General features: G+C 40.8%; 1 protein-coding gene across 1 annotated transcript in view; it reads right to left on the bottom strand.

Annotated features, from left to right (window-relative positions):
• Pde11a (phosphodiesterase 11A) overlaps positions 1-25,429 on the bottom strand; it is a 343,221-nt gene that overhangs the window by 276,340 nt on the left and 41,452 nt on the right. Inside the window, exon 2 of the mRNA XM_028762965.1 lies at positions 19,451-19,609. Within this exon, the coding sequence (XP_028618798.1) occupies positions 19,451-19,609 (159 nt within the window). The remainder of the gene's footprint in view (positions 1-19,450; positions 19,610-25,429) is intronic.

Raw genomic sequence — 25,429 nt, 5'->3', positions numbered from 1 at the left:
GAGAGAGAGAGAGAGAGAGAGAGAGAGAGAGAGAACATTAGGAGACAGAATACATATCCTTCATGGGTATGCCTCAGTGATCTACTTAATCCAACTAGAAAGAAAAACCAACAAGCCAAGCAGACACCTTTCAGAGATACAGGTTCCTGATAAGGATAGTTTGAAGTCTGTAAAATATGTTTTATGCCAGGGCATCGAGATGTACATATTGAATTCATATGAAATCTGTGGAAAGTCTTGCCAGGCTTCCTGGATGCTGAGGAGAGGGCTTTATGGATTTACACAAAGATACAAACCTTTTTCTTTCTTTTTTATACTTATTCTGTGAAATACTTCAGTAAAGCAGCATAATTTTTGGAGGGATAAAATTAATGTATGACCGCCACTTCATGTGCAAGACTAACCGCACAGTTTGTGAGAATTATTTGAATAAACAAATAGCTTCTTATCAATTTCAAGCCTAGAGTTTTGTTTATGCCTCTGCTTAGCTCCGTGATGAAACAAGAGAAACCCTGGGAAACCCACCCTCCTATACTCCTTCTCCCTGGTGTTGTCACTCGAGGTCTTCTGAATGTGCCAGCTAGGGCTTCCTGAATCCTAAATGATATTGGAGCCTACAAAGTTTCTGCTTCCATGACAGAAATGTATTTCTGGAGAACTGTCATGTATTCAAATCATGAGATCTAAGAATAAAAAAGGGAGAATAGAAAGACAGTCCAGTGGTTAGAAGCTGAAGCTGATACTCTTCCAGAGGATCTGAGCCTGGAACACACACACACACACACACACACACACACACACTAAACCTTTGAAAAGTAAAGAATAGAAAGAAAGGATCAGGATATAGTATGTTGAAGTAAATATTTAAAAACGGCCTCTGGCTCAGGCCGACTATCTAAGCTTCAGCGGCTCTGCCTAGCCCAGCCGCCATGTTTCTTGGCTGGAGGCCACGTGCGTGCTGTAGCTAGAAATGGCCAACTAGAAACACCAGCCCTGCCACCCATGAGATGTCAGCATGGGAGATGGCGCAATCTCCCACGCTGTCTCTGCAAGGCTGGGCATTGCCCAGGCCATCCTGCCATCCACGTGGGCTCAGTAGAAAGATGAGATTCTAATGCTTAAAGATTAATCAAAGGCTTTATATATTTGGTAATGATTAATAACAAGATGCCCATTCAAAGAGAGTTGTATCCCAATTAGCTAACATAATTATAAGTTGTTCCCCGCACTGCTCTCCATACCTGTGCGGTTCTCTATCCTCTTACATCTCCCCTCTCCTCTTCTCTCCTGTCTCCTACCTCCTCCTATTCCTTTTCCTCCTCTCCTCCTTACTCCTCCTCTTCATCTCCTAACTCCTCCCACCTTAGCTCCTCCTACAATAGCGCAGTGGTAGAATATGACTCTCTCATCTCAACCCAAACTTCTGAACACAAAATAGGTAAACATCAAGAAAGGCAGAAAGGATCTCTTGTCCCCAGCTGTCACTAAAGTAAAGCAGATTTGTCAAGTTCTGTGATTATCTCAGTCTTTCTGAAATCAGGTCAAAATACCAGAAGGAAGAAGACGCACAGCTTCGAGATTTCAGTGGTACTCTCATGTTCATTTTTGACCTGCAGTGCTTGTGTATCCCTATACGGTAGCAGGACCACTCCTATGCATGCAGTGACTTTATACCCTTTCTCCTATCAATGGGCCTACTGTCAGTTTATCCCACAACTATCGATCCTTTGTCACAAGGAAAGTCTTTGGTTCCCTAAAACCAACCAGGAAACAACTGGGACTTTGTCATTGACCTGTTGTTTCTAGAGAGGCTCGTCAGCCAGGACTTCCTACCTGTAGAATGTGGCTGCCCTGTGGCTTTGCTTTCCGAGCATCACGGGGCTTTTTGGATTCAGCCTTGTCTTCTAGCTCCCTGCCCTGGGCATCACCCACATGCACGGTCAGAAGGAAGGCCCTGTGATGCTGGAGGTTAGAGACATCCTGCTTTCAGCTCTTAGTTGTCAAGTTGTGCAACCTGTAGCAAACAGTCTCAAGTCTCTAAATCTCCTTGTTAGTTCTAAAAGGAGCATTTAAGCAAAAATAGTTACAAGTCTATTTTCTTCTTATGATTTTCACCCAGAGCAGATAAATTCTCAGCAATTTTCTGTGAAGTTTTACAGAATAAGACTCTCCTAGAGTCATCATGTCTTTAACAAGTTCAATGTGCATTGTACAAGAGCTGACTTCATTGTTACATTCTTCCATCACATTAGCAATGATTGATTAATCAGGGACATGTTCTAGCATGTCAAGTTACAGCATCTCTACAATGAAAGCAGCGAGTGCTGTTTGCTTTGCTCTTTCCTCTTTCTAGATGGTCAGGGCGCCCAATCCACTGATACCAAAAAGACAAGACAGGCACACAGACTCAGGCTGGATTTGAACACAAATCTATGTTTGTGACTGTATATCATGATGTAGAAGGAGCAACCAGGAAGCGGAGAAGCAGAAGGCAGATTAAGGTAGAAAAATCTAAAAAGCAGAAGCATATGGTGAATCTGATGTAGATGGTCACTGGTTGTACTAAGTAATATGCTCTGTTCTACTGTACAGATTCAGTAAAAATACTGTTTATAAAAGGAATGTGTTTATTACAGCTTTACAAAGAGGAGGGAAGGAAGGAAGGAAGGAAGGGAGGAAGGAAGGAAGGAAGGAAGGAAGGGAGGAAGGGAGGAAGGGAGGGAAGGAGAGAGACAAGCCAGGAAGAAGAACGAGAAAATGAATAAACACCTCCCAGACTCTAGTTCAGTCCTTGCTAGGCAAGATAAACAACATCATCTCATCATAAGAAAACAAAGCAGCCGCCTTCCTCTAATATTGAGTGTGATAAGAATTAAGTTATACATAGAGTTTCCCAAAATATAAACTCAGGTGTTCTCAGAGAGTCATGTAGCTGCATTCCCGCCTGCCAACCAGTGTGTTCTAACCATCCATGTTTCCAGGCATCACCTGCCCTGCTGGTATGGGATGAGGTCCCTGCCTTTAGCATCAGGACCAGCTTCTCATAAACAGTTTATATCACTAGGGCATGAAGGTCATTGTAGGCATATTTTTTTTTGCAGCCTAATTTTAATAAGGGTTCAACCTCTCCTCTAGCCCACCACCCAGCAAAGGTAGTGGTAAAGAAAAGTTATTAGGATATGGGGGAAGTGTTCAACAATAGTTCTTTGGGAGCAAGCCCGATCTTCTTTGGCAGCTGTTCAGTTCCATAGCAAACACCCAATATGACTCAGCATTTACAGAGGCTGCAGAAGCAGCAAGCTGCCACAAACCTCACAAAGAGTTCTTGGGCAAGTTTTTCTCAGTGGTGGCAATACCACAAATTGAGTTCAACAACTCCATGTAAGATGAAACAATACATATGTGCCGTTAGCAAAGAATAGTGAGGCAGAGCAAACCAAACCAATACTCAGTGCTCGTCTCCCACTGTCTGTGGGGTCATATCTATACTCCTTCATCACAGGTCCTTTCATGTGTTTGCTATATCAAAACATCCTTTCACCTGTGTCTGCTACAAGAAAACAGTCTTTCCCTTGTCTGCACCAGCTAAACATCCTTAAGACCGGTATCTGCTTTAGCAAAACATCCTTTCACCTGTGTGCCCCAGCAAAACATCATTTGACAAAACTGATTTGCCAAACAAACTGGAAGTTTCTACTTCTGGCCATAGAGTATTTTTCCAAAGATTTTTGTCATAAGAATAATCTTCTTCCAGGGGGTGGTTGTAACCTTATACTTCCAGCATGAAGAGAACAGTGTTTTATATGCTAGAATTGGTACAGATGCAGCTTCAAGGAGGGTGACTTGCTGCTCTATGCATGGCCAGGCGAAGAACAAACCTTACTAGACCCAGTAATTTGTGTGTAATCTGCACTTGGCAGCAGTTTGAAGACGAGAGAGTAAGAGAGTAATAAGGATTTGTGTTTTACATGAGAAATCTGTGCTATAGACCGAAAGTTTGTTATTTGTTATTTTCAGACAGATGGCTCTTTAAAGATGCAAACTGTGGAAGCCTGCATGCCAGTGCAGCACAGCATCAGGACCAAAGTGTGATGCAGTGGCCATTCTAGATCTAGAGAAGAAATGATGGCCAAGGAAAAACACTAGACTCTCACCACATCTGCTAGAAAGTTTGGTGGCATTATGCCAAATGCTAAGTGGAGACTGTGTGTGTGTGTGCGCGCGCATGCATCTTTGTGTGTGTGCATGCATGTGTGTGTACATGTGTATTCATGTGTACATGGATCTGTAGGTACATTCATCTATGCATCTATGAAGGCCACAGTTCTACATAAGATACCTTTCATACCTTCCTCTATACTCTCCACCTGACTTTTTGTCAAAGTGTTTCTCATAGAACCTGGAGCTCGCCATTTTGGCTAGTCAATGAAGTTCCAGGTTCTGCTGGTCTCCATCCTCAGCCCAAAGTCCTGGGACTAGACTCATACTATTACTCCAAGTTTTTACCTGAGTGTTGAGGATCCAAACTCAGGTCCTCGTGCTTGCAATATGCAAGTACTTTACATATTATGTCATCTTCCCAGCTGTGCTGAGTGAAGATTTTGGCATAGATTTAAAATCAACTTCTGAGAAGAAGTCGTGGGCACATGTGGGATATCCAAGGACTGTGGGTCTACCCTCATGATCATGGAGAATACCTGAGGGTCTTATCTGGATCCCTCATTCTGGTTTAGAACTAGAAAGTGGAACAGAATACCAAAAAAAAAAAAAAACTCTGCTATACTAACGTTCCGGGACCCCTGAAAAATAATGACAAAGCCAAAGTCAGTATAAAAAGCTTTGCACACCTGATGATGATGGTGGTGATGATGATGATGATGATGGTGATAGGAGGAAGATAAAGAGGAGCAAGAAGATGAGGAAAGAAGAGGAGAGTCTTTGAAAACAAATAACTCAAGTAATAAAGCCCTCACGATGGAGCTAGGTCTCGGAGGATGCTGCACTAGTAACCACTGGGCAGCATCCGGAACATGTCGGAACTGAGTTCATATGCCTTACAGATGAAGGAAGTCAAGGTCCAGTCAACCAATGGTGTCAGTTCATTCTCATTGGGCATCATTTCAAACTCTCGCCAGTGGGAGAATTTCATTATTGCCTTCCAGTTTTATGTAAGCCCCCTTTCAAGAACTGTGTGTAATAGACCTTCAAAGCGTCTCTGGACAGCTCTAACTTACATAACCTCATTTTTCAAAGCTGTTCATTACTTCCTCCTCTCTTAGCACACTCCCACTACAGCCTGCGGCTCCCATGGGGACCTCGCTGCCTGCCTCAGTAGCATGGGGTGCTTGTGCATTTGACATTTTTCCTCATTTCTTAATGGAGTGTGCCCAATTTGAGGAGAGAGAAAAATGCTCCTTTGTTGATTGACAAGCCGATCAGAATCTGCACATAAAGTAGCCTACAACCATAGCTAGCCAGGATATTACCCGGGGCAGACCAGGGAGACATAGAAAGAAATAGTTGAAAATGATAAAAAAGCAATGGCTTCATTCCTACCTGAATACCAAAAAGAAGAAATGGGGAAAAAAATCCAAGTATGTATTTTAAGTGAATAGATTGTTAGAAATAGAAATTACAATAATGTTATAAATTTAGCTTATATTCATTTTAAATTCTCCAATAAGAAATATAACGTAGTTTCACTTAATTAGCGCAGTCCATAATTTAACTAAGCATAGGGAGGGGAATCCCTAATTGGCTACAGGGTGATTTACCCTGAACACTGCACTCTTCCGCCGGCCACAGCTGACCACTATGCAAATTCTGATTTTGAAGTAGAATTTTAAAAAAGAAAAAAGAAAGAAAAAGAAAGCTAGAGGTAGGTGAGGGGAACATACATTAAAATATGTTTTGTCAGTGAAAACAAGAAATGGAACAAAATGATAAGTTACCTACCTTGTGATTATATATGCATAGACTCATTAGATCTTAATGATTCTCAACTCGTCTGCTAGTTGATGTGTGCATGTGTGTGTGGATGTGTGTGTGTGTATGCTTGTGTGTGTGTTAAGGAAGTATTTGTGTGGATACATGCCGGTGCATGTGTGTGTGTGTGGGGGGGGAGTCAGCATTACTGTCTTCACCAATAGTTCTCCAGCCTGTGTTTTTGAAGCAGAGTCTCTTACTGAGCTTGGAGTGCACCCGTTTAACTGGGCAGACTAACCTGTCTCCACACCCACCCCCTTCCCCAGTGCTGGGGATCTGAGATCAGGACCCCAGGCTTGCACAGTGGACCCCTCGCTGACTGAGTCAGTTCCCCAGTCCTAAGCTTTTCCATTTTCCCTGTATAATCAAGCTCAGTCATAGGTGTTCATGAAAGGCTGAAATGACACTAACGCCATTTAGAAATGATAATTTCGTTAGTCTCACACTCTTCGCCCCCTAACTATTAAACATGTGTGCACTCCCATTTCAGTTTAGCATATACATATACATACACACACAGACACACACAGACACAGACACACACACACACACACATATATATATATACATATATACGTATATATATATATGTATGTATATATATATATGCTAAACTACACACACACATGCATGTATGTATCAGGTGCAGAGACATACTCTAAACACCTCCATGTCCCATGCAAAGACAGGCAGGTAACACTTGCCCTGGCTCTGCCACACAGGCAAAGTGGCCCCACTGCACACTCAGACCCAATCACATTCAGTTTTCATATTCATCAAGTGGGATTGGTAATGGACACAGGGGCTGCTGGGAAGACAAATGAGGTCATGCATGCAGTGCACTTATCACAACAGACATGCTTCATAAAGCTTCCCATTATTTTCTCATTTCAGGAAAAGGAACAAGGAATACTGCATGCTGTTGCAGTGCTCATAATCTTCATTCAGTTCTTGGCAAAGAAAATGTGCAGTGTTATGCTTGCGTGTTCAGGGAACTGGGCTTCATGTGTTATCAAGGAGCAGAGATAGTTGGATGCTCTATGAGGCCTGGAGAGATGACACAGTGGTTATAAGCACAAATTGTTCTTCCACAGGATCCAGGTTCAATTCCCAGCACTAATCTATAGTAGTTGACAACTGTCTGTAACTTCAGTTCCGGGAGACCTGACCTACTCTGCTGACTTCTACAGTACAAAGCATACATGTGGTGTGCATACATATGTACAGGCAAAATGCCCATACACATAAAATAATAAAAATTTAAATCAATTTATATTCCAGAGGTCTTCAGGAAGACATACCCCAAATGTGGCTATGACAGTGACCTAGAGGTCTCTAGTTGCTTTCAAAGGCATGAGGCTTTGTTGCTGGTAGAAGTGCGTTTTCTTCAGTAACTTTAGTAGCATATTAAAAAGCACAATAAGTATAAGGTATTTTGTAGGTTGAATGAAAATGGCCCCCATAGATTCATAGGGAGTGGCACTATTAGGAGGCGTGGCCTTGTTGAAGGAAGTGTGGTCTGGTTGGAGGAAGTCATAGTCTCCTTTGGCTGCCTGCAGATCAAGATGTAGACCCCATGGTCATGGTGTCTTCACAGCAAAAGAAACCCTAACTGAGACAAGTATTAACTCCTCTGATAACTGCCATCAGTGGCATTTCAAGATTGTGTGTCACTTAGAATATAAAAGTTATAAAGCTATAACAAGTTCCAAACTTATATTCATAGTCATGGACCCTGAGGTTGCCCAATCCTGTTGCAGGATTAAAGGACACATCTACCCGATGCCCACAACCAGACCCAGATCCTCCTGAAATGCTTCAAGAGAGGCCCAGATCACCCATTTCACTTCTGGGTGATTTGTGAAGAGTGGGTGAACTATTTAATCCAACTTGAGAGCAGATTTTTGTTTAAGTGACTTTTGTCTGATAACTTGCCTTCACTAAAATAAAACAGCAAGCGTAAAGGAAAATACTATACTTACACCTAACTCAAATTTCTTGGCAGACATTTTATGGTGCCTAGTAGCTAGTCCACAGACGCTAGAGGTTGCATGCAACTAAATTGGCTTAGGTCCATATGTGTCATGGTAAGACTGTTTCTGAGCCATGGTTTATTAACTCCTTATAAAATTCATGCATATATAGAACAAATCAAAGAAATGAACTTGAAACTAGAAATCAAGGGTGTGAGCTGGGCATGGTGGTGCATACCAGTAATACCACCGTGTGGAAGGTAGAGGCAAGAACTGGAGTTCAAAGTCATCTTCAACTGCACAGTGAGTTGGAGACCAGCCTAGGCTACATAAACTTTTATTTTGCAAAGGACCCAGAAATGAAATGGGTGATCTGGGCCTTTCTTGAGGTTTCAGAGGATCTGGTTTCTGGTTGTGGGCATCAGGCAGATGTGTCCTTTAATGTGTTGGAAGGAAGAAAGGAAGGAAGTGGGAGGGAGGGAGGGAGGGAGGGAGGGAGGGAGGGAGGGAGGGAGGGAAGGAGGGAAGGAAGGAGGGAGGGAGGGAAGAGAGGAAAGAAGGGAGAAAGTTAAGAAATTATAAGTTTTAAGTTTCAGTATTAAAATTAAGAGCTAAGTGAGTTGATTCACAGTTTTTGGCTTTATAAATTAATGCAATTTTCTGAAGATCGTATAGATGAAATCTATCAAAGCCTAAAAATAAATAGTTCTGCAGTAAGCACATGAAAAGATGTTCAACAGCCACAGGCATCTAGGTCAGATAAAAACCATCCTGAAATACTACTGCCTACCCACAATGGGGTGTCTGCTGTGGAAAAGGCAGAGAGTGTTAGTAAGGACAAGAGGAAATAGAATAATCACACATTGCTGGTGAACATGTAAAATAGTGTAGCTGGTTTGCAAAAAATTAATAATCTGGTAGTTATAATTCCAATTTTAGGGCTATATCAAGGAGGAATAAAATCATAATCATAAAACACCCCATTTGTGTATTGTAGCATAATTTATATAATTAAGAGAAAATAATCTAGATATTCACTAACTGCTGGATAAGTAAATAAATGTATATCCATATAATGAAATATGATCATCCTTGGAAAGAAATAAAATACTAATATATACTACAGCATGGATGACTCCTCAAACATTGTGTAAGTAAAAGAAGTTAGCCACCAAGGATCCCATATTGTATAGTTGGTTGTGTTTGTAGAAGCTATTCAAAATTATGCAAATCCATAGAGATGGAGGGAGAATGGTTGGATATCTACCACTCCATGGAGACAGTGGGGGTGATTTCCTAGTGAGTACAGGGATGGGGTGAAGGGACTTGAAACTGTGTGTTGATAGTTACATACTATGCAAATATACTAATGGCCATCAAACCATAGGTAGATTAGTTATATGATATGTGCATTATATCACAATAAAGGTATTTTTAAAATTAACTTCAAACTTTTTCACCCAATAAACCCAATAATTTGAATCACATTGAATCACAGGAATTGGTCCATCTCTGATCTATGACATATCACTTTAACAGTCCAGCCCAAAAGCTATGCTAAGGTGAGGACCAAAAGTTACTTATTTGTTAAGAGGTTAATAGAAATTCTATAATATGATTTTGAAAACAATCTAAATGCTAAGAAACAAAATGATTAAACAGATTTAGATAATTACACAGTAGAAAATGATGTAACTATTTAAATCAGATGTTTGAAAATTGCTTAAAATATAAAATACTCTATATACTATACATTATAAGTTTGGAGACATTTTTATAGGTAATAATAAGTAAACAGGGAAATTCATCAAAGAACAAAAGCAATATATTTTCTGAAAGAGGTTTATGAGTGATATAAATTTTGCTTTTTTTTTAATTTTCAAGCTTTCTACAATAAATTTATATGACTTTTATAGTTAGTAAATGACCTCATAATAAAAGGAAAACATTGAAAAGAGACAGATATACAATTCAAAGGCAGATAAATGTACTTGATTTCTGCTAAATTCCACTTATAGTAAAAAAATAATTTGAAATTTTCAAAATTCATTCCAGACCAGACTGGAATTACATAGTGAGATGTAATTCACTTGTCTCCAGTGGAGAAAGAGGAAGAAAAGGAGGAGGAGGAAAGACGGGGAAGAGGAGGAGGAGAATAAAGGAGAAAGAGAAGGAAAGAGAAGGAGAAGAAGCAGCCACTGGAGGAGGAGGAAGAAGAGGTTGAGGGGGAAGAGGAAGAGGAAAAGGAAAAAGAGGAGGAGGAGGAAGAGAAGGAGGAGGAGAGAGGAGAAATTCAAGAATCTCAGCACTCTAAGGCAGAATGAAGCAACCTTGTGTTTATTCCGACAGCCAGCACTAAGCTATTTACTCAACAACAGTTGTCTGCCTGGATTTGAAATCTCCAGGAAATAAGAATCCATAACACCTGCTCTAGTTCCCTGACAACAATTCTTCCTGCCAACAAGTGCTTATTTATCTCTAAGCTGCAACTGTAGAGCATTCTTCCTTGTCTAAGTCACACACAAGTCTGGGGCCATGTTTGTAAGACAGCTGTCTGTTGATTTGTGCTCTTCACACCCTGGCAGCCATTATAAGCTGTAGTTTTATTAGTGCCTTTGTTTGTGATGACCCAGCTCTACCCAGCCCCTCGTCATTCCCTCCCAGATCTGCCATCATCTCGTCTGTTTAGCTCTATAGTCTGGACAGCCCAACCATGTCAGCTTATGATCAACCAGACTCTTCATTCCTCTACCTGAGTAAGCACAACTATTATTGTGATTAGAACTTCATATTCTTTGGAAAACAGCACAAAGATGCTTGGAATGGATACAGGAATTGGATAAGCTTAGGTGTGTCAGAAACTGCTTAGTGGTCAGAAACACCACTCTTGCAGAGTGTTGGAGTTCTGTTCCTAGCACCCACATTGGGAGGCTCACAACCACCCACTTCCAGCTCTAGAAAATCCAATGCCCTTCTCTGGCTTCTAAGGACACACATACAGGCACACGCACATGCACACATGCATGCACACACACACTCATGAACACACATACAAACATACATGCATACATACATACCTTACACACACACACAACAGAGGTAAATATAAACACACAGACACAAACCATGCACACAAAAAATAAAACCAACCATAAAAAATTAAAGCAAGTTCTGGGTGGTGGTGGCTCATGATTTTAATCTCAGTACTTGGGAGGCAGAGAGAGGTGGATCTCTGAGTTTAAGGCTAACATGGACTACAGAGCAAGTTCCAGAACAACCAGTGCTACACAGAGAAACCTTGTCTTGGAAAAAAAATAAATAAAAACAGAAAATAAAACAAAATAACGCAAGTTTGTCACATAAGGTTGTCCAGAGAGACACATGTTAAGTGAGCTCCTGGAATAAAGAGAACAAGCCACAGATTGAGTTGAAGTCAGTCCCGGTTTATTACAGATTTCCAGATCTTCTATCATCATGTATGTGTATGTGATTGTGGGCGTATGCATGCCACAGCTTTCATGTGCAGGTAAGACCTTCACGGAGCTGGTTCTCTCCTTCCATCTTTACATAGGTTCCCTGGCTTACAGATACACTCACGTTAGTCATCAGAGGTTGTCAGAATATTCTCCACAGGACTGTCAAGCTACCGGTATACCAAGCCTTCAGAATACAGCCTACATTGTATAGACACCATCCTTTTTGTCTAATTGTAGTATTGATTTCTTAAAAATTCTCAAATATTTGATTATTTACATTTTTAGCAAATTGTTAGCCAAAATTCAACTGTAATTAGTTGGGGATAACTGGAGAGGAGCCAAAATGCAAAGTATTATGAACCACGATGAAGGACAAACCAGAATTGCTTTTCAACTAATCCTGCTGAGCTCTGATGGTGGACTTTGACTTAAGCTTTGGAAGACAAGTGGAGAAGAGGGTTCTCCGCGGTTCACTGAGAGGGTGAGCAAAGGTATGGCTGTGGGGACCCATGCATCACAACAAAACTACAGAGTATTATAGTCTTCCTTGTGTATTAGCCCCTAAGCTTCACCCCAGCAGTTATACTTGCTTTCTTACTCAGAGATAGATTCCGCCTCAGGAAGAAGCAGAGAGAATACCAGGAGGCCACACTCCAACAGGAAGAGAAATCCAAAGTTCTGAAAGGAATGTGTTTGGAAAGGACTTTTTTTTTTTTTCAAAACTTGGTTATTTCTAAAAATGCTTGGTCAGATACCATCCAGTGAATACACAGGCTGGAGATGAATTGGCCACTGATGGACAGTGACTACTTGGACCCTGGGTAATCACCACCAAAGACAAATAGTGCCATGGCTAGATTACAGCTGAAATGTAGATAAAATATTAACAAGTTATGGGATTTGATCCAATTCCCCCCCCCAGACTAAGAGCTTATTGATCAAATACAAGTTGAAACCACAGCCATCTGCCGGGATGTTTGAGCCCTCTTCAGCTAAACACTAATATTTAATCATAATTTTATGGCAACATGTTCAAAAAACTTAGCTGGGATGTAACCAGAGTGAAAATAATGGATGAGTGTGCAGAGGGCATTTCTTATAATCAGTTGACACATTGCTCCTTTGGTATTTAAGCATCTTAAAAGCAATAGAGCGTTAGCAGAAAACAGTAAGCTCTCCTGGCAGAAAGAAGTATTATGTGTCCCTATAGATCAGCAGTTCTCAACCTGTGGGTCACGACCCCTTTGGGGTCACATGGGTTGGAAAACACTAATAATTTACATTACAACTCATAACAGTAGCAAAATTACAGCTATGAAGTAGCAATGAAAATAACTTTAAGGTTAGGGATCACCACAACATGAGGAACTGTATTAAAGGGTCACAGCGTTAGGAAGGTTTAGGACCACTGCTGTAGAACAGAGTATTTGGAAGGGTCTTTGACACAGAATCTTTTGGAGAACCTATTTAGAAGACGAAGAAATCCATCTATCTTTTCTCTCAGTAAACTGCTTCATTAAACTGACTAGTTGTTTGGGAGTTGGCTATAATGGTAGAACTGCAGCTTGCAGCCATGTCTAAAGATACTCAAGTTAAAAAGAAATCAATCATATGCTAGCCAGACCCCATGTGATTAGCCCGCGTGATTGTATTCATCGTTCTGAGACCACCAACCTGTCACTTCTTTATTGTAATGAATTCAACATCCTCCTCCCCCTCCTCCTCAACACAGCGAACCTGATATCTTTTGTACCTTCCATATCTCATAGCTGCTAAATATCATCCTCACAAGCAGAAAGAATTTTGAAGTATAAGGCCAAGGGCTTACAAAATCCTCCCTACTATCTGTCTGTGCGTCTCATGCTTATATTTCGTTGCAAACTTGAGCCTCTGCAGAGACTCATTAACACCATCCGGGCATTCTCCTCAATGCCAGTTGGCAAGGCAGCACTGCCAGTAACAAGTTCTGGAAGATGGCCAGTCCCCAGCAGCTGAGCTCTTTTAGCAGCATCCCAGTTCCAAAGGATGTCAGTAAGATGTACGTATCAGGATAGCCGAATGCTCTGAATTATGAGCTGAGAGGAGATGACCATAGGCTAAGAAACTCCATAACATCAACCGCAATAGGATGTCAGGCCAAGACTGTTACTCACTTGCCTCTGGAGTATAACTGCAATAGACACGTTCTGTTTTATGCAATATGACAAAAGGCAACACCTTTGCTACCAAAGGAGGCACAGCCTAGAAGGATGGATAAGAACCTACGTTCACTGTCACTTCCAAGTTGTCGCACTAGTGAGCCCAACAGTCTTAATCGATCACTGAGCTTTTCTTCTATACAACTCATAATTTTATCCTGCAAAAATAATGCCTCCCTCTACTCCTCTTGAATAACAAAGGGATAAGTTAATTGGACGAAAGGACTGTAATCATACAACCTAAATCACATAGCTTACACACATAGCCCTGGGACATAGGAACGTTTGCTTAGAACCCATGAGGTGAACCAGAACATCTCAACCACCCCTTCTGCATGGACTTCCTTTATGTGCACCTCCAGCATGAATTACCAAACTAGTAATTTGCCAGTGTGTAGCTGAAATGATTAATACATTCAGATGGAAGGCTGGAATTCACACAAACCTCTCACTTTGCTTCTGCAAATTAAATTTGTGTTAATTATCTAAGACTTCTAAAGCACATGATGGTATTAAAGTCACTGAAATGAAAGATTTAGTGTAGGGCTGGATGACCATCTGCCTGGTGAATACAAGCACCGGAGGAGGAACCAATGACCTTTGCAAGTACCATATAGTTGCTGACTCTATGTCCACAGCCATGGAGCTTTCAAGAAACAAAATACATTCCTATTCACCACGACTTTAATTCTAAATGAATTAATGCATTTAATTTTTTATGTATCTCAAAGTATTCGCTAGTTTTCATAGCTCAGGGTGTTTTAGAATTGTGCCATATATAATTTGCAACATAAAAAATGAAATTTTAAGATAAGGGTACAAAAGTAACATTATACTAATCACACAATAAATTTGTGTGTGTAAATGATGGCCAGGAAGCTGCGGCTTGTCCAGAAATGAGTGGTGCCCTAAATACTTACTGTTTGTTATCTGATTCCCTCCTCACTGCAACTCTGTTTGTGAGGCTCAGAAGGTCCAGTCAATTTGTTCAAGCTCACTTGACTAAGGAACAAATACTTGAGTCTGTCTTGGAGGCATTCTGACTCCAGAACCTCTGGCCAGTACTCACAGGCCTTTCTTTTTTTCCTTTGTTTCCTTACCTGAAGGCAACTCAGAAATTATAGGTGCATCTGGACTTTAAACGGTGTTTGTTTGTTTGTTTGTTTGTTTGTTTGTTTTTTAAAATTGTTAAACATGTGTGTCTGTGTGTAAGTTTCTGCCCATAATTGCAGTGCCCATGAAGGCCAGAAGAAGGTATCAGATCCCATAAAGTTGGAGTCACAGCTTATTGTGAGCTACTATGCGGTTATGAGGAACTGAACTCAGATCCTCTGCAAGAACAATACTCACTCCTTCACACCCCGAGTCATCTCTCCAGCTGCTGTAGGATCTTATGCTCCCCTGAATATCAAAAGAGGTTGTCTGAAGGACACCTGGAAGAGCAAGGGAAACTAACTTTGGGTTTTAAATGAGAGTTGAGCTTTGGGTTTTAAATGTGAGTTGAGTGAAGTCAGCAGGAAACTGAGAATGCTCTTCTCCAGAACTCACATCACTCTAAATGAGTGCAGAGGTTTTCAAAGCTTTGGACACCACAGACTTAGCTTGCCTTTTGACTCAATAGATTTCAGTCTGTGGGGTACACCCCAAGGAAATATTAAGAAAGCAAAAGGAAATGTGTTTAAGACTCTATTTAACATGTACACACACATACACACACACACACACACACACACACACACACACGTAACTTATAGTCTTAAAAAGCCAGAACTTGAGGATACCAAGAAACGCAAATCATATTATACAATATGATTTACATATGCAGCGTCTGTACCATGATCCAGACTGAATTAGGTAATTGCTGGACAGTCCAAATTAAATACAGAGAAACATTATATAGAAAAAAGAAAATAAGAAAATTTTATGATCATCCCAAATGGAAAATAAAAACACATACACACACACACACACACACACACACACACACACACATATATGTAAAATGCAAGGCTGTTTGTGTTGGCACACCTGTAAGCTCAGTGTCTGGAGGCAGATGCAGGAGGCTCACCACAAGTTCAAGACCAATGTGGTCAATATAGCAAGCTAAGACTATATAGTGAGACCTATCTCAAAATAAAATAAGAAGTAGAATAAAAACTAGCATAAGGATAATCTTAAAGAATTAAGTAAAAAATGGTATATTCATTAATAGTGATTTAAGAAAACCATGAACTCATAATGAAACCCCAGTGCCAGAAGAGTGCCTAGCATACAGACATGCATTAATAAAAGCCTTTGTTTAATGAAAACAAGCAAAAGATCCACTGAGATCAGGCTACAAAGAAGTCATTCACCATCATTGTACTTGATGGGCTCAAAGGGCAGAATCAACATATTCGACTATGGAAACAGGATTCTGGTTTGAGGTTTTGGCATGAGAGTATTGTATGAAGAACAGATAACACAAAACACCTTGGCCTTCAGTGATAGCTCAGGGAGTTTTTTATTATTAGCTCTGAGTTGGCAAAAGCCAGGATGAGGAATGATGTGCTAGTCATTGAGCAGAGCTTATCTGCTCTAAGCTCTTTGGTGCTGAGATTACGGTAGGGTCTCTTTAATACCCCACCACCAGGCTGGCTACTGATGGAGGTGGGTCCAACTTATGTCATCATGAATGGTCTGGTCTTTTCCTATTTGTATATGGAATCTGTCATTGTGTCTTAAAGACTCATTACAGAATATGCAGCTAAAGAGCAGCCAACTTAGAGAGGAGGTGGCTTGAGGAAGGGCTGGGCTTCTGTTCCCTCTGCTTGCCTGGTCCTCCTGTCATGTCTACACATTCTGCAACCTGGAAGTTCCAATGAATAGAATCTTAGAAACAAGTCACACCCATGGTTTTCAATCTTCCCAGTGCTGCAGTACTTTAATACAGTTCATGTTGTGGTGAGCTCTAACCACAAAATTATTTCTTTGCCATTTCTTAACTATTTTTGTTATTGTTATAAATTGTAATGTAAACATCTGATATACCAGATATCTGATATGTATACAGAGGTACTTTTTCACTGAGACCTGCCCGAGCCTCACACACTTTCAGTGTGTCAAAAGGTCTTTCATGAGAAGCCCTATGAGTTAAGCTCCCTTCCAGCTAGTTTCCTTGAGTCTTTTCATGGAATCTCCCTTTGGCCCTGAGACATTAGTGTTATCCAAGACATAGATGAAATAATTTCAATGTAAATATCACTATAAATATCACTTGGACAGCTGTAAAGCCACATTATCTTTCCTCATTTGGTAGAGGCAGCTAGATAGTATCCCTTTCCATTAAACGTTTCTAGAATTTATTTTTTAATTTTTTTCCTAATTGTGACTATTGGATACACAATACATAGAATCTTTGCAAGAAACAAAACAACCCAGGCTAGATATTGTGAATATAAAATGTTTTAGAACTGTGATACCTGGATGAATATAATCTATCTGCCTTGTCTGGTAAACTCTGAAGCAACGAAAATACAATAGGGATTTTAAAAAAGATCCTGGAAGAAAAAATGATACTGTGGGCACATGAAACATTTGCAGAACAGAAGAAACATAATTTGGGGAGCAAAAAAAATAGGAATGATTCTATGAGACAATCTGTCTGAGAATAAGTGACAAATATAAAAGAAAAAATTTAAACTGCTGAAGAAATGTTAAATGTAAAAGTGTGGTAATTAGAATATGCTTGGCCCAGGGAGTGACACTATAGGAGGAGTGGCCTAGTTGGTGTAGGTGTGGCGCTCCAGGAGGAAGCATGTCACCATGGGGGTGGGACCTCCTTGTAGCTGCCTGGAAGCCTGTCTTCTCCTGGTTACCTTCAGATCAGGATGACTCTCAGCTCCTTCTCCAGCACCATGTCTGCCTGCATGCTCCCATGCTTTCTGCCATGATGATAATGGATTGAACCTTGAAAAAGACTGTCTTCCAGGCAGCTGGGAGGACGATTCAAAGTCCACCGCCACAGGAACGCATGCTTAGAGGTTTTGTTATTAAATATTTTGCAGTTTCGAGAGGTCTGTAATGCACGCAGATTGTTCTCATCCCTTGCCCTCTTCTGTGTCTTTTATGTACCTCATACTCCCTCATTTTCCCTACAAATCTCATTCTCATATTAATATCAATTTGTTTTGTTTTCCAACTCACTGAGCCTAACCAGGGTTACTTGTGTCGCCACAGATTTAGAGTTTATGTCACCATGGATTTAGAGCTGTCTGTTGGAGCCTGCTGGGCTTAGCAGTGGATAAAACAACTGAAAACAAGGACTTTTCCTCTCTTTGAATCTATCTAGCCCATAGCACAGCAGTAAAGGGTAGGCTTCCTGAGCTTTTCCCATAACCACGTTTTTGGGGCCAGTCTTATGCAGGCCAAGTGTAAGTCATCGTTAGTACTGGGTTAGAGTTCACCGTTATAGAGGTTGTGTCCTGCCTAAGACATTTTATAACTCTTTTCCCTATCTTTTAGCTTTTATCTCCTACCCCTCTTCCACAAGGTTCCCTGAGCCTTAGCAGAGGTGGTATATGTCTTGTTTAGGGGTGAGCCTCAACATCACTTTTTCTTAGCGTTGGACACCCATGAATCTCTGAATTTGCCACCATGTACTGCAAAGCAGTTTCCAAATGTTTCTTCTGTCTCTCTTGGTTCTGTCAATGAAAACTCTGATTCAGAGATCCAATGTTATCTCTTCCAAGAAGCCCCCTTGGTGCTCCTCTCTCCTATACAGTCAGATTAGAGCAACATGTGCCTCTCACCTCGGATAGCTCCTGGATGTCACAAAACATGTGGGATCTACCCACCCACCTGCTACGATCCGAACTCATGTGCTTCATACACAGGACCAAGAAGAAGTCACCCAAGGTCCTGTGACGCTCTATGAGTTTATAAACTTTGACAAGGATTTGAGTTCTTGTAGAAATGACCTTGGTGAAGGACTCTCTTCATTTAAATTCTTCCCATATTTCATGTTCACCTTCTGTACCACAACATTTGCATTCATGTGCTGTTAATAAGCAGCACTAATTAATGGCAGAGCCTCGTCAGAGGTTACATTATAAAATTTTCAATAAAGTAGTAATATAGCAACCATCAAACTTAAACAAACTGGAATGAGATTTGCTTTTACTTCAACCAAATTCTATTCAATGTGAAGGTAAAAGCCTTGAAGGCGGGGCTTGGTTCCTGATGACCCTGTCTTGCAGTAAACTGCTAGTAGAGACCATAAAAGTTTCAGAGCAAAGAGTATCTCACGTCTACCAATGTCACCTGTCCTTCAGAAACAAAAATAATGCTCACTTTATTGGAGATTTACAAAACACAATTAAAACACTCATTTCATTGAGATTTCATACTAAGAATTAAGAAAACAACTCTCTGTAGTAGTTTAAAAAGATGAAAGAAAGTACTGAGTTTTTGGGACAGACTAATCTTCCTATAGTCTTTGCCCTCCTTCGGACAACATATGGTCAAGGCATTGTTCATGATTAAAAGACTTACTTACAAGGAAAATAAAGACTAGGCAATAGCAAGAAAACTACTGGGACTTGTAACGACAAGCAGGCTTAAAAGAAAAGTGGCGTGATTATCTCCAATTATACCCCATTCTATAAAATGCTTTAAAAAAAAACGGCCTCCCATTACATCCAGCACAGCATAGGAAAGGCTCTTTGATCTGTGAATAATCTAATCGAAGAACTGCTCACACAATCCCCATCCTTTCAGTGAGAGCAGCAATCAGTGAACAGAATGGAACCTACAAGTCATGCAAGGTGTCAAATCTTACTTTTTCGTCATCTTCTGTAAATGGAGCACCCTCAGGAACCTTATTTATCGCCTGGGCCACACCGATAATCTCACCATCACTGTTCCGGATAGGCATGCACAGTAGTGACTTTGTCTTGTATCCAGTCAGCTTGTCAATTTCATCATTGAATCTCCGGTCCTAAAAATAAGATAGAAAGTATTCATTGCAAGGGCAAGGAGATGAGAGAAGAGGGGGAAGTGAGTCACGGGGAAAGCTCTCCTCTCCCCCGGCTTTTATTCTTATGAATGGATTTGATGCTGAGTTGAAATGACCAAAATAAATGAGAAATTACCACAATAATTGTGAGCCAGGCTAACAAAAGGGAAAGGGCCAGTGTCCTAAGGAAACTCCACTATGTTCTTCTTAATAAAATATCCTATTTCACAATGATAACTGGGTCTGAAATATCACATGAGAAAGCGATGTATCACATATGTTAGAAACTACTAAAACATTCAGGAAAGAAGTAGTTTATGTTGGATTAAAATTATTCTGAAAAAATTTAAGCATCCTTTCTGATATTTCAAAAATTGTTCCAAAAGGAGAGAGGTGGGGGGAATAAAAAGAATGTCAGCTAAAATGTGTAGGATAAGTAGCTCAATTATGTAATATCTTGCCAACTACCAGTAAAACAATGATCATAAGCAAGGACCACCAATGATGGCTAAGACCATTAGGTGAAGGATGTTAACCAGGATATTTACATGACCTTCAAAGGCCATCCTAAAATATTTATTAATGATAATATGTGTTCTATAATGAGGAGATCTGGCAAATTCTATCTTAGACAAGTAATTAAATTTAGCATGAATGTGCTAAAATAACATCATCATCTCCCGACATAATGCCTTGGGAAGGATACATGGCCCTCAGAACACAGGGTGTTTGTGTCAAATAGATAGCAGAAATCAGCATCTAAGAAAAGAGAACTAAGAAACAGGATCTGGGCAGATGGCTCACTTGGGAAAACACTTGCTACACAACCGTAAAGACATGTGTTCAGTCCCTGGCACGCCATAAAAAGCCAGGAGCAGCTGTGTGTGTCTGTGACCCCAGGTCCTGGGAAGGAAGAGACACATGGATCCATAGAGAGACACCTGATGTTCAGGTTGACACACACAGAAACAGAGACACATTCCTGCACATACACATGAACTTGCACACATGCATACATATTCCCCTAGAAAGAGGAGAGACAGAGAAACAGAGACAGACAGACAGACAGACAGAAAAGCCAAAAAACAGTTATTCCATCAGAAACCCCGTCAGTTTTCTTCAAATAGTGTCAACAGTAAATTCAAAGCCATCGGTGCTGCAAAGAGGCATGAAATCCAAAGGAAATGTGTGGCTCTTCACTGGATGTGTTGGGAAGAAAGCTGAACAAGGTTAGATCACAGCCTCAATAGATGCTTTGCTACTGGGATGCTGCTGATGCTATTGGAGTTATTTAGGAGAGTGTCCTTAATTTCAAGTTATACACGCTAGGAAGTCTGGGAAGGTAGATATAATACTTTCAAACTATAAATAAAAAGGGGGGAAATAAAGAGGGAAGAAATAAAGGACAGAAGAGAGGGAGGGAAAGCAGGAGTGGGACTGATTGCTGAGGGGGCAGTAGGAACTGAACACGCTTCAGGGAAGGTGACAGACAGGATGCACTTGGTTTGCTGTTTAAAGCCCGGGGCTAGAGTGAGATTTGTCTAACTATCCACAACCATGTGTTAAAGCCCCTTAAAACACATAACCACATTCAGCTCCCTCCAGCCACCTAGAGCTATTGATTTTCACAAGGGCTTGAGGCAACTGGTACCGACAAGATGAGCCCCTCAAGACGTGTCTAGTTTGTGTTTTTACTGGTGTGATAAAACGCCTCGACCAAAAACAACTGGAGGAGGAAAGGGTTTATTTCATCTTATTCTCTCAGGTTAGGCTCCATCATGGAAGCAAGTCAGGGAAGGAGCTCAGGGCAGGAACCTGGGGGCAAGACCTGAAGCAGAGGCCAAGAAGGAGTTCTGCTTAGCTGGCTTGCTCATGGCTGCACTCTTTGCACCCCAGAGTCACCTGTCCACCAGGGATGAGACTGGTGATCAATGGGAAAATGAACAAGGAAATCAGGACCTTGTGACGTGATACACACTGTATCAACACTGCAGTGTTTGATTAAACTAGAGCTGTTTGCCTTACTGTAGACAAAAATCAAAACCATGGGAGTGGTGGCTGGCTGAGCTGTTAAAAGAACTTGTTGCTCTTGCAGAAGACCTGAGTTTTGATTCTCAGCATCCACATATTGGCTCACAACTGCCTGTAACTCCAGATCTAGGGGATCCCATGACTTCCACAGGCACCAGGCACAAATGTGGTACACACATATGTAGGCAAAACCCTCTGACATCAAATCAAATAAATAAATCTAATTTGAAGAATGCATAACAAATGTTTAACAACTGCATGAATATCATTTACAGATTCAAATACGGAGCAAACAAATAAGTATTCATGAGAAAAACAAACATTGAATGTGTGCTGTGGTCATCTACAGAGAAGAGAGAAAATCACAACAGAGAGGTATAGAGAGGCTTCGGAGAAGAGTTTTACTTCTTTGTAAAAACAGCTAGGAAGTGAGGCGATGATTCTCTGGAGAGGCACTGGTCTCTGGGTGCATAGAGGCTGGGCTATGTTGATGTGGGCATCTTCTAGGAGTCCTGACCTTGTCTTAGCATTTCTGGAGAACCAGCTAGCCCAGGACAGTGTGGACACGCATTCACCTGTCACACAGTCTCCAGGCTGGTTCCCAGACTGTTTTCCCTTCTGTCATAATGGTAAGAAGTTATCAAGGGTTTTGTTCATAAGCCTGCATCATGACTTGGTGGTGGTTTTCTTTTCCTTTTTTACTTTTTTTATTAGTTTTATTTTACATTGTGCAATATCATACATAATATTTATGTAATATATATTTTATGTACTGTATTACATTTTATATATTATACAGTATATTTCATAATTACATAATGATGTTTACTATTATTTATTATTTTAATGTTTTTTCTATTAAGATTATTGGAAAGTTATTTTATCTTTCTATGTTTTCCTATTTTATTTTTAATTTCATTATTTTATTTTTAATTAGTGTGCAACTTAAGATTGTTTTGTGGCTTTTTCATACACCGTGAGCGTGTGCCAATCACACACAAACACTTGTTCTGCAGTGGAGTCCTCCTAGGCTGGTCCTCCTCACAGTCTCACTCTCCATTCTCACTAGATCTTGCTCAAACCATTGGCCTCATCCAAAGAGAGCCCAGCAGGGAGAGCCTCTGGCATTCATGCAGTTGACCTTGGCTGGGCTTTCTTATTTCAACCACTAGGACATGGGCCCCGCAAAGCTGTTGGCCTACCAAGAAAGCTCTGACTGTGCCTCTTTGCCTCTGTCTTGTCCTGGGATTTATCTGAGAGTAAGAGAAAAAAGTCAGGTCAGCTCCATGGCTGAGACAGACCTTTCCTCCTGATATAAAAATTTAACCTTGGGGGCAAAATTTGACAGCAGCTGTATTTGGGAATTTTTGAGACCGAATTCCATATTGTGGTGAGTTGAGCTGGGTTGTCTCCCAGCTTCTCTTAAGTCTCTGTGGCACAGCTAGACATAATGGGATAGCATTTCCCCTTTTGTTTACCTTTCCCTGAAGGGGATTTAATTTCATTACTACAATATATGACCAAATAGCTCCTCTATTTGTCCTCATAATGAAGGTTAAAGGGAAAGATTGTTAATTCATAAGTAGAACTTTGCAGAAGCTTAGGCAGGATTTAACTTTTAGAAGGTGCTTCCCTATGTCCAAATCTATCCATGGCTGCTCACCCCATACCCTAGAGAAACTGTGAGCCAGAGAGATACTACTAGTCACAACACTGACTTCCAGATCCCTGGAGGAAGAACTTATAAAATGTGAACATAGAGAAGTTCTGTTCAGGGGGAAAGTCCTCCTTGAAGGTCTATCACAGTATTACAAATTCTTGGCACTGGTGGCTCACACTATCTGTAACTCCAGCTCCAGGGAGGAGCTGCAAGTGCCCAGAAAGCACATATAGGGCACATATGTGCAAGTAAAACACTAATACACCTAAAATAAAATAATAAATTTAATTTTAAAGCATTATAAATTCTAAGCTGAGGTTTAATCCTCAAATTGATTTTTTACTTCCCTAAATTGCAGACATGATAATAGTACAAGTTGCTATGTTTCCACTATGAGAACCATCTAAAATAAAATTGTATCTTATGAAAGTACACTTAACTAAGTGCTATGTAATAACAATGTATCCATCTCATTCATGTGAAAAGTCTATGAAACAAATGTACAATGTTATGACCAAAGAGATGGGTGGCCTATTCTTTATCTGTTTACACTTATTTTTAAAACTTAAAAACTTTTTTGTATCTGATACAGGACTGGACTAATCGCTATCTGGGAGGAAGTTTTGAGATACAGCCTGAAGGTGCTCTGGGCTAGGAAAAGGGCAGGAGATTTAGAGACATAAGCAAAGAGATTAGAAGCTAAGGCAACAATGCTTCTTGCGGGGTTAGTAAAATAGGAGCAAACAGTTTAAAAATTGAGCCTTGAGTCTGAGAAAAGTGTAGGCAGAAATGCCATTTCCTGGGATGGAGGAGACTGAGACAAAAGTGAAGTCTATGTATAAAGAGAACAAAGAAAGTAAATCTATTTACTAAGCAAGGTGGGGAGAGACCAAAGCCCGCCTTCCAACCCATCCCAACCGGAATCAGTCAATACTAAACATTTCCATTTTTAAATCTCCCATTCCAGTGAATATGAGAATTGTTAAATAATAGAGTAAAACCGGAAAACGCATTGATGGGGAATCCTGAAGAATGCCGGGAATGGAAAAGGCGCCGCGCAGCGCACCATGGTGCTACGCGTTGAGGCAGCGGACTGTGAGAGATTGCACTCGAAAGTCTCCCTGGAACAGGTCTGGCTTGTCTGCGCTGACCTTGTGTCTTTAATTTTGTGATAGCCTGCATCTCTGCAGAAAAGTTTCTTTTCCACCAAAGCCCAACCACCAGGCCTGGACCAAACCCGTCTCCAAAGTATTCAAGGCTGTGGGGCCACATGAGAGTAGTGGACAGGGGCATTGGTGGCTTTTTTTTTTTGTCTTATTGATTCTCTTATTAAATTTGTTTTGATTTTCATTTTTTTGGTTTTTTTTAATAATTTATTTTTTCTCAAATCATAATTCATTCACACAGGGGTTATAAACACAGAAAGGCAGGATGTGGGGAAGGGAATGACACTGGAGTGTGGGTGATCAGGAGGAATACAGGTATCATCAGAACCGGGTATCGGCTGGGTGAAGGTTCAGGGGACAAGTCACTATGACTCTGCCTATGACTTGCTTGTCCTTATCTAAGTTGGTATTGTCTGCCCAGGCTACCTATTTACAAGGTCTATGACTACTCAGGCTTGTAAATTTCCACAAAAGCTGCCTGTTTACATTAGCTTATAGCCATCTGTTTCAATGTTTTTCCACTGAGACCCAAGACTTGGTGTTAGTATACATGTATGACAGGCCTATTGCTGATTTTAGGCCTATGGCTGATTTTAGGCCTTCAGTGTGTAAGCAGGGTTGCCCCTGACATCTCCTCCCTTCTCTAAGTATAGAAGGGCTGTGGCAATTCTAAACTTTCGAAGGTGGGGATAGAGGCCTGACCTCCAGTATTTGAAGGGGACCTTGTAACGGCTCCCATCCTCCTGTCGTTGTCCATTGAGGCATGAGGGCTATACCCGTCCCGATGTCTTTTTCCTGGAGAAGGGATACTTTTGACATCAACCCCTATGCAGTCAGGCTTGTCCCTCAGGGAACCCAGATAGATATTTTTATCTTTTATTTATATTCCCTTGCAGTGCTTAGCCTCACAGCCTAAGCAAGAATTTAGATCGCCTGTCAGAGGGG

Source organism: Grammomys surdaster, unplaced genomic scaffold, assembly GCF_004785775.1.
Source record: "Grammomys surdaster isolate TR1022 unplaced genomic scaffold, NIH_TR_1.0 136, whole genome shotgun sequence".
Classification (NCBI taxonomy): Eukaryota; Metazoa; Chordata; class Mammalia; order Rodentia; family Muridae; genus Grammomys; species Grammomys surdaster.
The sequence above is the reverse complement of the archived record's forward strand: the minus strand, read 5'-3'. Positions and strand labels throughout refer to the sequence as shown.